Below are 14,423 nucleotides of genomic sequence, written 5' to 3'. Positions count from 1 at the left end.
TTACAATAGTGGGGACAGAGACCCTGCTTTCACAATGCTGAAGCAGTAAATCTTGATACCTACAGTTTGGCAACCTGATGTCTCACTGTGGTTGAAGCAGGTTCAGATGATGCATTCAAAGGGCACTGGATGATTATTTGGTTTGAAATAGCACGCAAGGATATGGGGAAAAGGCAGAAGGGTGGCACAAGGTAATTGAATGGGTGCAGGCAAAATGTGTCGTAACAACGGTGATACTTTGCATTTTTGTGAGGGAGCAGATGGCACCTCAGTTTAACATCAGAGCAGTTTAAAATCAGAGTTAACTTTTCGGGTCCGGTGACCTGAAGGGGTCTTCAGGAAGGGTCATTGGATCAGAAATGTTAACTCTGATTTTTTCCTTCATGGATGCTGCCAGACTAGCTGAGCTTTTCCAGCAACTTCTGTTTTACTCAGTGTTGTTCAGTTCCACATCACACCACACAATGCAATTGGCCTGATGTTGGAAAATCTATGATAATTTGACAGCACTATCATTCAACTTCAGTTAGTTGTAATGGGATCTATGTGCTTCCAAGCTCTTAAGGACTGAAGTGTGTTCATGAAATATTTATAACACAATAGTGATCAGATTTGTGTAAAATTCCTACATATGCCAATTTAAATCATTAACTGATTTACTCTGAATAGGTAAATTTTAAAATGACACCCACAGAAATATTAGATACAAATGGTACCCAGTCTTTTCTGAACAAACAGAAATATATTGGCCCTACAATCAAAAATTACTTTACTCACTAAAAATATTCCTGCGTATGATTTTATATTGCAAGTTGATTCTATTGTATTATGTGAGCAAATTTCTTAATAAATTAGACTAAAAAAATGGTAGTGCAAGAATGAATATCCTGAAATCCCTTGCACTTTTTTTTAATTTCACAGCAGACAGTAGAAGTAGCACAATCCATATAGGACACCAAACTCACTTGTTCTGAAATAACTTACACTTTTCTTCTTCTGCTAAGTGGGAAAGCCAGTCAAAATATTTTATAAAACTTAGTTTAGAAAAAGAATTTTTGCATTTCTTCCAGTGTTCTGAGTGTCAGCGACAAATTCAGGATTTGTTGCCTGCCCATACAGGACCATAGGTACAACAGTAGGTCATTCAGCCCCTCAAGCCTGTTCCAACATTCAAGGAAATCACAGCTGGTGCATAGCCTAAATTCATACAGCTTCACTTAACAAAATACAATCCATCTTGGTTTTAAAATTAACAACTGATCCAGTATCCATTGCCATTTGTGGAAGTAAGTTCCAAACTTCTATCCTTTGTGTATAGACATGCTTCCTAACATCTCTCCTGAATCGTCTCGCCTCAATTCTCAGGCTATGCTCCCTTGTTCTAGAATCCCCAACAAGTGGAAATAGTTTATCTTTATCTAGCCTCTCTTTTGCGGTTTAATGTCGAGGACTATGATGGGATCACCCCATAACCTTCTAAATTGGAGAGAAAGTAGACCAAATTTATATAATTTCTCCTCATAACTTATCCCCTTAAATCCAGATATCATTTTTGTACTCCCTCCAAGGTCAGTATATCCTTCCTACAGTATGGTGCCCAAATCTGCTCACATTATTCCAAATGGCAAAAATCCCATTAACTTTTTTGCTTGTTTCCTGCACCGGTTCATGACATTAAAAAAAAACTTATACACCTGAACCCCCATGTCTCTTTGGAGATCCACTGCATTTAACTTCACACCATCTAGAAAGTAGCCTGATCTATCACATGTCAGTTTGAAATGGATTACCTCACACTTATTTGCATTGAACTCTATCTGCCACAATTTTTCCTATTCACATAGTCTGTCAATTTCCCTTTATAAGTTTATGCTATTGTCTAAACCGTCTACAATTCTGAAAATGGTACTGAACATTGTGCAATCAATGAACTGGTCCACTTTTGACCTTACGACGGAGGCTAGGTCTTTGATGAAACAGCCGAAGATGCTTGGACCTAGGATACCACCTTGAGAAACTCCTGCAGATATATCCCAAGGCTGAAATGAATGGCTTCCAACAACCACAACAATCTACACATAAGCTCTCTTTGTATTAATTCATTACTGAGTTCTTGGTCTGTCAAAAGAATGGTTGGAAAAACTTGACCTGTTGAGAAATGCAAATCTAAAGAAAGAATAAATAAAAACATTGTGGTTCTTTCAATGCCAAGCAATGGCCGCAAAAAAAAATCCATTTATATAGAAAAGAAAGCCCATGGATGAGCTAGCTCTAACTGTATTCTTTGAAAATAACGACAGTTAAAGTCACAGACAGTGATGAAACAATGTTTATGGAACCTCGCAAATTGAGGATGGCTGTACAGTTATAAGGGTCTAATGTTTTCAGAGCTTTATCAAAATATTAGAAGAACAGATAATGAGATCACCTTCCCTCTGGTCTGAGGCTATAACAACTGAGTGCCCATAAAACTGCATTAGCTCATGTTTGCCCAATAATGATGATGTTCAGTTTTTTGGGCAGTGATGAGTGGGGACTGAAATTACACATAGCCACACTGAGTAATAATGAGCACGATACTTCATTTTTTGCAGCTTGCTGGTAACTTGTGAACAGCTGAAGGAAGTTGCTGAAATACTTTGTGACTTTAATCAGTGATGCAGACAGGTGATGCTGGAGGTCAAACCACTTTCTACTTATGTTTGAAAAGTTAATTTTAAAAAATCCCAGCTCATACTGGTTGCAGGTATAATCTTGTTGTTGGAACATAATCACGTCAATTCATTCTGAATTGTTCACCAGGAAGACCAGCATTGTTTGCCTGCCCCCAAATTCACAAACATAACTGACTGGCTTGCTAAGATACTTCAGCAGGCACAGTAATTCAACAGCTTCATCATCACTTTTATTGCAATCAGATTTCAATGCATCTTCAGGGACTTTAAAAATGAATTCAAACTTTCAAACAGTGGTGGGAGGTGAATTCATTACCTTTGGATCAGTGTGGGCCTCAGCTACTTGGCTATTTTTACACTAAAATTTACACTTAGTACATCATCGGAGACTAGACGCATAGGGGTAAGGTGCATTCCATACCAGTGGGATTGCACAGAGTATTGTGCCTGTTCCTTAAGAAGTTCATGCATAGGTTGAAAGGGTTTCTAACTCATTTCCTTATAATCTATCAAACAAATCCTTCACAAAAGGTAGGAACACAGTAATGTAGTCAGAGGAATCAATGCAAATGGCTACTGAATAGATTGTTCCAAGGCTCGGTAGCATCCAAGCATTTCATTCACCATAGAGAATTCTCATTATATCCCTTTGTTTACAGTGAGATTTCACAAAGCAAGGTACAAAATACGCACTTTGCTAAACAAAATTATTCACTAATTCTGTTACACCGAGTACTTTCTGCATCACTGCTCTGACCTGCTTTTCAGTATTTAATAAAGCTTAGCGTGGTCCATTCACTCTGTATTTATGAAGGTCCAGAATTTACACATTCAACATCTGTATTTGTATCCTCATCTCCCTGCTCCTCATCCACATCATCATCTCCAAACGTCTGCTCTGATAAATGAGCAAAGCTGTGAGACCGAGCTGCGACCTGCGCGGCCAGAGCTGAGGCAACGTGGAGGGCGACTGGCCCATGTCTTTCAGCAAGTCCCTGTTGAACAGTTGTCTGCAGCTGCTCAGATGCAGCTGGCTGTGAATTTTCTTGCTCTTGCATGGAACTGTCTGTATTCTCTGAGCAGCAAGCCAAGCATCCATTTACGGTACGTGTTTGGAGAATGTCACTCAGATCAGTGCCTTTCCTACTAGCCAGATGTACATCAGTGCAGTCTGGATCTGTCGATCTCCGACATTTTTTGCTATCCGTCAAGCTGTCTAGTTGATTGGTGTCTACCCCTTGGGAGCAGTCATCACAAACATTATGACCTTGTACATGTGCATCTGCCTCCTGACATTCCAGTGGGACTCCCTCCAGCTGCGTTAGGCCCGCAGATGAAATCGTTTTCACTGCAGCTATGAAAGAAGTTTTGAAGCATGTCAGGGTTAGTTACGTTCTTGCATTGCTATATTTAACGCATTAATTCTTTATAAAAATCCATTATTGATCATTTTTTAGCATTAATTCTGCAAAACGTAGCTGTCTTATTCATCCAACACATTCCTTTTCTTTATTTAATGACGCACACTATAACTCTCACTTTATTTTAGCTACAGCTATGACAGCCATAGAAAAAAGAGTGGGACCCCACAGTAGCAATGAAATTAGATGCCCAGTAACAGAATTTAGAGCCAGTGAAACAATTTATCTTCCAGTTTTGTTTCCTTCATTGCCGAAATTAAACCATATCAGCTGTGGCTCAGCGGAAAGCACTCTCACTTTTGAGATTAGGTGGACAAGATTTCAAGTCCCACTTCAGACAGTTAAGTGTCCCTCTAGGTTAAAACTTCAGTGGGGTACCAAGAGATGGCTGCATTGTCTAATATGCTGTCTTTCCAATGAAACAGTATGCCCTCTCAGGTGCATGTAAACAAGTCTACAGTGTTATTTGAGGATGATTGGAGGAGTTCTCCTTGGTGTCCTGTAACTAACATCACTGAACAGCAAGTGAAAACAACTGTATCAATGCTCATCATTATTATTTATAATTGTGTTAGAATCACACAGAATGAGAAGAAAACAAGCAGGCCCATCCAGTCGAGCCGGCTTTTTGAAGGAGCCACTAAATTAGTTCTATTCCAGTAGTGATTGGAACAAGGTCAGCCAGGTGGACCTCTCAGAATAGTGACTTTCCTGAATTGAAATGTTAATCTGGTCCAAACAGGGAGCCCTGGCTGACAGGTAACAACAGGAGAGTGACATCCTGTTCACCCTGGGAGCTGGATATGAGGAAGCTGGATCAGTGTCAAGGACTCTCCATGAGTAAATAAACGGTGATTGGTGACTGGATGTTGGCCTCAATGAAGTTATTTCAATTCCCTGTCCATTTCTCCTAACTTACTTTTATGTCATAATGTTCACTGCTTCAAATTTAGATTTCTCTAAAATAACAAAGACATTTGTTTTGTTCCCAGGGTGTGTTTGTGGAAGAACCATCTCAAGAGTTTGTAGCTGGTGGAATAGTCTCACCACCACCACCTTCTCAGAGCACCTGGGGACACTGGTTTAATAAATCCCACCATGAAAGCTGGTAGAATTTAAATTCAGTTAACAAATCTGGGAATCGAAAGCTCATCTCAGTGATGGTGACCACGACAGCCACCATGTGTCAAAACCCATCTGGTTCACCAATACCTTTAGACAAGGAACTTTGCCAATTCCTATCCCTTCTGGCCCACATGAGAGCCCAGGCCCATGGCCACAATATGGTTGACTCTTAACTGCTCTCTGAAATAGCAAGACAACCAGTTGGAGGACAGTAAGGAATGGACGACAAATGCTGGACATGTCAGCAACATGCACATCCCATGCAAGAATAAAGAGTGACAATAACAACTATGTCAGCATTTTGTGTAACCCATAAATAATTATAAAGGTACCACTAATCCAACATGAGGAAGTGTTATTGCTCACCATGATCATTGAAAAGTAACTGTTTCCACTTCTGCCTCTCCAGTTCAGAGGCCTTGAACCCCAACACACTTTTCAGCTCCTGAAGCATTCTCCTGGATTCCTCCCTCTCTCGCCTCTCCTTCTCTCGCTCCTCTTGTGACAAGTAGTTCAGCAAGCCCCCTCCGAAATCTCCATCCAAATCAGATTCTTCTACATAAGCCTCAAGTTCCTGGAGTCAAAAGAGAGATAGAGAGGAAGAGACAGAGTATGGCCAGCTGGCAGATTTAAACATGAAGATCAAACAGACTTGCCACAGTTTAGAAAATAAATAAATAAATGTTCTAGTTGTGCAAGCCTAGCTGATGCGCAGAAATTTGGCTCCAGCTTGCAAATGCAAATTTGTAAATTTATAGGATTTGGCACACAAGAGTGTAGGTTTAGTCTACTCTGAAATTTTCTGAGCGTGGGCAAATTCACTGCCAGCCTCCACTCTCAAATATGTGAAGGTGAAGTAGCATTGCTGGTCTGCTGGCGTCAGACCCTCTGGCTCGTTTTAAACCAACAGCTTTCCAGCACATACTTTCCAGTCACCTGTTTTAAAAAGAAGCTGCAAGAACTGGGCAAGAGTTTAAAATAAACTGCACATGCTGTCCATGCTGATACATCTGTCAGCTTATTTGTATTCCCACAGTAGGGGAACGCTAATGAAGGACTGCCACCTCGCAAGGGATCCTCAATGCTGTGAGTGACCCAGTGTGACCTAGCAGCAAAGATTAAATAAATATTAATCTCAAATGAATTCAGTGAACAGATAATTGAGATTTGTGTCCAATAGTTAAGGTAAAAGGACAAACAGGTAATACATGTTAGTTGATCATGGGCTTTCAGGGCTCTTGTGATACAGTGAAAGTGCCGCTACCTCTTGGGTTCACATCCCACCTGCTCCAGAGATGTGTAATAACAATTCTGAACAGTTCTATTAAAAATATCTGTTTATACACAACAGATAGATGTTTATGATACCGTGATAGTGTCCCTACTTCTGGGTCAGAGGGTCTGCGTTCAAGACACATCAAAATACATCTGAACAGGTTTATTTAAAAGAACATCTGGTCTCAGTAAAGGTGACCAATGAAGACGTTGTTGATAACTGTTGTAAAAACCTATCTGGCCCAGAAGATCCATAAAATCAGATTCCATCTTAGGACGTGACGGTCTTTGAGATATGTCTAAATAGGTTGGAAAATGTACAAAATGTATACTACATACATATGCCCAAGTGGAGTGGTTTGCAAATCCACTGGGTCTCCCCAAGAGTCGCTAAGTGCTTTCAACTGCATTTTTCATCATTTATGACATTCCTCACATGGCTACAGAATTAATTATTGGCTAATTGGAATTTTAAAAACTGCAATACTGGAAAAATCTTATTTTAATTGACTTTTCATAGGAATATAAAAGGGAGACAGCTAGGAATGGGCTGTCAGATGATTGAGAGATTGTTAATAAACTGTTGAGGCAAAGCTCTGTGTCTTGCTATCTGCTTCACCTTCAAGTTGGATCCTGTTAAAAATAAATACATTCGCGTCAGGATATGCTGTATATTAGTACCAGAGGTACAAGGAATACAAGATGTATATTTTCTATCAAGTTGGTCAATAAGAAATTAATCCTACTGTTTAAAGGCTTTAATTGAAAGTTGTTTTTGTAAAGCTATCAGATGCCACTTTTAGACGCAGCTGAGAGGTAGATATGAATCAATTAACATTTGAAGCAAAGCTCATCATTTTAAACTTTGGATAGGAATTTTCAGCAGGCCCTCTGGCTCTGTGCCATTAGTTCACACAATGTGGGACGTAAATAGAGTTTTAACCACACTTTCAATGCATCGACTTCAGTGGTGTAGGCACTTACTCTTCAGGAAATGAGTCTGTGCATACCTGGGCTCAAAGTTTTCTGGCAGCAGCTGGCTCTTCTTCTCTGAAGGCCAACAAACATCTGGGAATTTTCAGTGAGAGGGTAACCAATGGGAGAAAAGGTATCTCCGGGAGTAAAATTGACAAAATGAGTGATGGCAGAGGGGGGAAAGGGACCGTGGCAGAGGAAATGGGGAGGGGAAAGGGGATTGGGACGAGGAGGAAGGAGAAAAGTGGAAGGGGAAGACTGCAAACGAAATATAGGGAATGATAAGGAGAGCTGTAAAGGAGACAGAACAGTTTTAAACCTGTCAACAAAGAAAGGCTCACCTAACTGCGAGCCAGAAAAACACCCTAAAATAACTGAGTTAATGAATTTCTTGTACAAGATTAAGGAATTTCCAGTTTAAGGACACAAAGCTTGATACAAATGTATGATGTTAAATGCTCCAGCTTTATGCATATGCTTTGGAAACACATGACCTATGATCCCAACAGTCTGAGAAGGTGTTTAGGGTGATGGCTTTTGTGTACAAAAATGGGTCATTTATTTTGGCAAAAAACACATCCGCTGTTAACTGATGCCTGTTCTCTTTTGAATACTGAGGTATTAAGAAAATTAATACTTGCCTTGTCTGAGTGGCTTTAAGTTTAATGGAGGGTTGACAATTATTGAGGATAATTTAAATTGTACTTTTGCATTCTTCCAAAGACCTCATATGTCAACCACAAGATGTGCCAGACCTGTTGAGCTTGTCCAGCAACTTGTTTTTGTTCCTGATTTACAGGATCCACAGTTCTACCGGTTATTACATTTTTAGCAAAGGCATAAACGCACTGGAGACAGTGCAGAAGTGATTTACAAGAATGGTTCAAAGAAGAAGAAACTTCAGTAACGAGGATAGTTTGAAGAAATTGGGACTGTTCTCCTTGGAAAGAAGTAAACTGAGAGGCGATATGACAGAGATTTTCAAAATCATAAGCAGATTGGATAGAACAGATAGAGAGAAGCCATTTCTCATTAAAAGGAACAAGAATGAGACGGCATAATTTTAAACTGATAGCTTTTCCTCCCATCACCCTTACTTAGCATTCTCACACGATATTGTTTCAAATATACTGCCTGGAAATATGGTGAGGCTGGTTCAACTGGAGATATTCAGGAGGGACCTGGATGATTATTTGCATTAATATATAGTGCAGGAATAATGTGGAAAAGCAGGAGATGGGCACTAGGTAATGATACTCATTTGAAGAGCTGGTAAGTGCATGATGGGTTGAATGATCTCTTTCTAAGCCATAACAATTCTGTGATTCTGGAATGTCCTTTAGGGACAGAAGCCTGCTGTTCTTTTCTGGTCTGGCATACATATTGGGGTCATTTAAGAGACTGCTGGACATGTATATGGTCACAGAAATTTGAGGGTGCATACATGAGGATCAATGGTCGGCACAACATTGTGGGCTGAAGGGCCTGTTCTGTGCTGTACTGTTCTATGTTCTATGTTCTATGTATTATTACTTCACAACTGTATCACCTAATAAATAAATTCATGAGAATGTAAGAGCACCTCTAAACCAAAGTAAAACTCCTCATAACAAAAAAATGTTCATAGTCATACAGTCAGATAACTCAAGAAAATCTCAGGATGCCTTCTTAGGAAAAAGATATCTTGTGTATGGTGCATACATGTTCTTACCTGTTCATCAGGGACTGGATCCAGATCTTCGATCTGTACAACAGGCTTTGCTGACTGTTTCCAGATTGGAGGCAATTGTTTGTCCTGTGCCATAGGTCTGCCTAAAACACCAAAAAAAAGGCAGTGGAAAAATGGTGTGTAAGTATTCTATACCACCCATATCTGTAGAAGAAATGGCTTAGAAGTGAGTACAAAACGGTGGCAGGTTACATTTCAGATTATATGATTTCTAGTGACCTTATTTCTGAAACAGTAAAAGTAGACCAGAAAGAAAAGTTTAGTGAGGCCTGCAGAAGCAGCACCAGTTAATGAAACTGCATCGGCAAAATGCTGGTGATTATTAACATCATGACGGCTATGAGAAACTGCAGAAATCTAAATTGATTCCATACTGAAGGCAAACAAATATTTGTAATTCTACTTTCACAGTTTTACACATAAGTTATATTTTTCATAGATTTCATAGAATCCCTACAGTATGGAAACAGGCCCTGCGGCCCAACAAATCCACACCGACCCTCAGAGCATCCCACCCAGACCCATCCCCCATAGCCCACTTAATCCACACATTCTTGAACACTACAGGCAATTTAGCATGGCCAAAACACCTCGCCTGTCCATCTTTGGACTGTGGGAGGAAACTGAAGCATCCGGACAATACCCACGCAGACACAGGGAAAACATGCAAACTCCACACGGACAGTCACCCAAGGGTGGAATCAAACCTAGGTCCCTGGTGCTGTGAGACAGCAGTGCCAACTCCTGAGCCACCGTGCTGCTGGGCCACCCTGTAAGGTCATAAAATTATAAATCTAAGCAGGGCTAACCTAGATTTGCTTTTAGTAAATTGACTGTATGTAGTCGAGAAAATGTAATTCTGAGAACAAACAGTGTACTGTGCAGCGAGAAAGGCATTACTGAACTGGTTTTAAGTTCAGTTTGCTTTTTGTGACCACCAAAAATGGACTAAGAATGAAACACAGATTAGAGTGTCTGCAGAGGAAATGTAAACTTTAATTTATACTACACTGCTCCTGCTGTTATTGGATTGAAAAAATAAAACAAAAATACACTTTATTGGTAAAGATTTCATTTAGCATTTTGGAAGCACTGTGGTTCTGTAATTTTTAAAAACCGCAGAGGTGGCCACTGCTGGCAAGCTCAGCATCTCTAGTCATCCTGACGAGCACATGATTTAGCTGAGCATTTTGGAGGTGTGTCTTAGATCATATCTATTCAAAGTAACACCCAGTATTAACACTCCAAACAGACAAAACTAATCAAGTTTTGACCTTTCTATATCTCAAATACTCTTGAAAATAAAATTATACTTTATGCATATTGTAACTACAGCTGCTGACACTCACTTGTCTGTCATATTGCCAGGCAGAATCCAGAATGCTATGGCCAATTTAAAGCAGAAGACAAACCCAAATAAAGCAGGCCGTCTAATCGTTTGAGTGCATCACATGAATATTACTGCTGCTCCAGACAATAAATCTCAAACAACACTTCTAATTGTCCATTATCTTTCAGCACAGACCGGGTACTTATCTTTCTTACAGTTTCCTTTGTACAGTATTCCTCATTGCTCATTTCCTCAAGAGATTTAAATAAGGAATGTCTGGGGAAAATTGTGCCCTTTCAACTCCAGAGAACAAAGTTCAATCCAGCCCAGACTTCTGGGATGAAAGTCTTCTCTCTCTTAAAAACAGTTAAAGATTTTAAGTGGAATTGGAACAGCCTCAACTCAGTTCCTGACAGGCTTAGGTCAAAAGTATGTGAGGATATTTGTCATTAGCCTCAAGCAGATATAATGCAGGAATATGTATGGAAACATCTCATCGTTGCTGATAAGGGTGCCTTCTGTGACTGGAGTTGAGGTCAAAACCACTGAGGAACAAACTAACCTGACCACCAGCACGAGAAGCTAGAAACTGATTTTCAAATGTTAAAGTGGTGCTTAATTCACCACTGATGTCTCCTACCTCAAAGAGCAAATAAGTCATTCAAAATAATTACAATTATTTTAAGGTATCAAAGTGATAAATCAATTTTGGGGTTTAAATGGTCCTTCCCAAACTCATCTGTCCCCTGACAATTTCAGAAGTCACTCAACACCAGGTTATAGACCAACAGGTTTATTTAAATCACACAAGCTTATGGAGCATAACCCCTTTGTCAGGTGCAGTGAGAGCAGAGCACACAGACCCAGCGTTTATAGGGAGAGAGATCAAGGGCAGAGAGATCAAAGGATTGTACAACTTGTGCGAGTGGAATGTCAGACGATAAGTCACTGCAGATGACCAGGCGCGTTAGACGATGAATAAAATGTCAACAGCCAAATAACGAATGAAGGGATGATCTATTATTTGAGTAAGCGAGGCAGAGAGATAATCACAAAAAACCATAACCTCATCAGAAGATGAACACAACATATGACCGATATAGTACACTTCATCGTCCAAACTTCCCCAGAGCAGAGAAACTACGCCATGTTCTTTGCAGCTGTCAACACGACATTGATAATGATGAGCATCTGGCCAAGATCTTCCCTACTCGTCTACTTCTTGCCTTCGAACAACTGCCAAACCTTAAACAGACCATTGTTTGCAGCAAACTTTCCAGCCTTCAGGACAATATCGACCACAGCACATAATCCTGCCATGGCAACCTCTGCAAGACATGTTAGATCATTAACATGAATGCAACCATCACACACGGGAATATCACCCACTATGTACACAGCATATAGTCATATGACTCAGCAAATGCTGGTCTATCCCATTCGCTGCAGGCAAGGATGCCCCGAGGCATGGTGGGCACAGCCTTAAAATTAGAGGGGGTAAATTTAAAACTGAAATGAGATGACATTTCTTCAGCCAGAGAGTGGTGGGCTTGTGGAATTCATTGCCACGGAGTGCAATGGAGGCCGGGACGTTGGATGCCTTCAAGGCAGAGATCGACAAATTCTTGATCTCACAAGGAATCAAGGGCTACGGGGAGAGTGCAGGAAGTGGAGTTGAAATGCCCATCAGCCATGATTTAAATGGCAGAGTGGACTTGATGGGCCGAATGGCCTTACTTCCACTCCTATGTCTTATGGTATATTGGCAAAACCAAGATGCTACAACAACAGACAAATGGACTACTCACAACAATCGTCAGATAGAAATGTTCCCTTCCAGTCAGGGAACACTTCAGCGGTCAAAGGCATTCAGGATCTAACCTTCGGTTAAGCGAATTCCAAGACAGACATCGTATACACAATACTGCAGAATCGTCGAGCAGAGACCGATACTCAAGTTTCGTTCCCATGAAGACGGCCTCAACCGTGATCTTGGGTTCATGTTGCACTACGGGATATTGTAAATATTGTTCTGTATCTGTAAAATCTTTGTTACTTACCAGGTTTAACAGCATCGCCTTGATAAATTGTTATGATCTCTCTACGTTAATTAGTTTTGTACAGTTTTGAAGTCAACATGTTATTACAGTCATTGAGTTTGTCTCCAGCATCACTTTATTTTAATTTTTTGTAATTATCTCTCTGCCTCACTTAATCGGATTATAGGTCATCTTTTTCGCTGGTTATTCAGCTGTTGACACTTTACTAACACTCCGAGTCACTTGCAGAGACTTATCATCTGACGCTCCACTCACACCAGTTGTCTGATCTTTTGATCTCTCTACCCTTGATGTCTCTGCCCATAGCTTCTGGGTCTGTGTGCTGTACTCTCTCATTGTACTTGACAAAGGGGCTGCGCTCTGAAAGCTTTTGTGATTTCAAACAAACCTGTTGGGCTAGAATCTGGTGTCATGTGACTTCTGACTTTGTCCACTCCAGTTCAATGCTGGCACCTCCACACCCTAACAGTTTGGTGGATTTGTTTATGAGATAAATGCACCCAGAGTTACATTAAAATTATAAGAGCCAAATCAGAAATTCCTACTAGTAGAAGAACAATTTAGTATTAGCAGAATTAAATGGATTGGGAAGTACTTCAGAGTGATCAACACGTGTAATGAACTCCCAGACACGGTGGTAGTGAAAACACTGAAATTATTTAAAGTCTATTTTGACTAGAATGGTTTGAAAGGGCCAGGGGAACTTTTAGGGTCATTATATTAGTTACAATTGAGTAGCTCACTAATAACTTGATTCTGAAGCAATATAACAAGCTACTCAGTTGAGTGAAACCATTCACAGACTGTGGTGATTCATGAAGGCAAAGAAACTTTGAATGCTGACCTTGCCAGCAACACTTACAAGCCAAAAATACTTTCTTTTATTTCACTTCCCTCGATAAACAAACACTCTTTGACGCAATTTTCAAAAAAAAATTCACCATTTTGTCACGTGTGCATCAATTGAAGCAAGATAAACAAAAAGGAGCACTACATGCATTACCCTAAACTGAGCGGAGGCTTGCTTGAGGAGAATTCTTTCTAAAGACTTCCCTTGCCAGCATTTCTTTGAGAATGAGAATCTTTTTCAGGCTCTCCCACTAGATGTAATCTGCTTTTTTCTCCCATGTTCATTCTGTGAGTCAGTACAGAATTCCTACTCCGACTATGGAATTGTTTTTGTTTCTCGCTATTCCATGGAGATGCCATATTTGAATTGAATTATTAAATTGGGTTTATTGTCACATGTACTCACATAACTACCGTGAACAGTTTACAGGGCACCACTTATGGCTCCATCTTAAGTATAAAAAGGTACCTAGGTACAGAATCTTTAGATACAAAAGCAGAAAAGTAAGGAAATCAAAGTTAAAAAGTTTAATATTACAGTCCTTCTTGCTAAAAAGTGGAAAAACAAAGAAAGTCAACACCACAGTCCATAAGCACCTGGCCATGCTGAGTGTGCACTTGTCACAAGGGCTTGAGTCCCCCAGTGTCGGGTTCAACCTTGCCCCCCTCTGCCGTACCAGGCTGCCTGTACCTGCACTCCGCTGGAGTCATGCTTTGGGCCTCGAAGATGCCATGATGTTGCTGACTGCCAGAGCTCTGCCCGGGCACACCAGCCACCTCATGGCCAACTGCCAAAGCCCTGAGCTGCTGCCTCCACAACTGAACTTCCTATAGGAGGTACGTAGACAGAAGAAAAACTAAAACAAACTGAAGAGAAAAAAAGAACAAAATCAAGAAAAGTAGTAAGAAAAGAGGGCAGAGAAGACAAGCTCTGGATCAGGAACCCCCCCTTCCAATCTTAGGAATAAAACTGGTTTACACTGT

General features: G+C 40.4%; 1 protein-coding gene across 8 annotated transcripts in view; it reads right to left on the bottom strand.

Moving 5' to 3' along the window:
- Positions 1-497: 497 nt before the first annotated feature.
- The window catches only part of vezt (vezatin, adherens junctions transmembrane protein), a 71,965-nt gene continuing 58,039 nt past the window's right edge, over positions 498-14,423 (bottom strand). For 5 of the 8 annotated variants that reach the window (XM_059654733.1, XM_059654732.1, XM_059654736.1 and 2 more), the window contains 3 exons: positions 9,183-9,283; positions 5,588-5,795; positions 498-4,029 (listed from right to left, as the gene is read on the bottom strand). In XM_059654733.1, coding sequence (XP_059510716.1) covers positions 3,482-4,029; positions 5,588-5,795; positions 9,183-9,283 — 857 coding nt within the window. In that variant the 3' untranslated portion in view covers positions 498-3,481. The remainder of the gene's footprint in view (positions 4,030-5,587; positions 5,796-9,182; positions 9,284-14,423) is intronic. The other 3 variants (XM_059654729.1, XM_059654730.1, XM_059654731.1) reach the window with 1 other exon arrangement.

Source organism: Stegostoma tigrinum, chromosome 25 (genome assembly GCF_030684315.1).
Source record: "Stegostoma tigrinum isolate sSteTig4 chromosome 25, sSteTig4.hap1, whole genome shotgun sequence".
Taxonomy (NCBI): domain Eukaryota; kingdom Metazoa; phylum Chordata; class Chondrichthyes; order Orectolobiformes; family Stegostomatidae; genus Stegostoma; species Stegostoma tigrinum.
The sequence above is the reverse complement of the archived record's forward strand: the minus strand, read 5'-3'. Positions and strand labels throughout refer to the sequence as shown.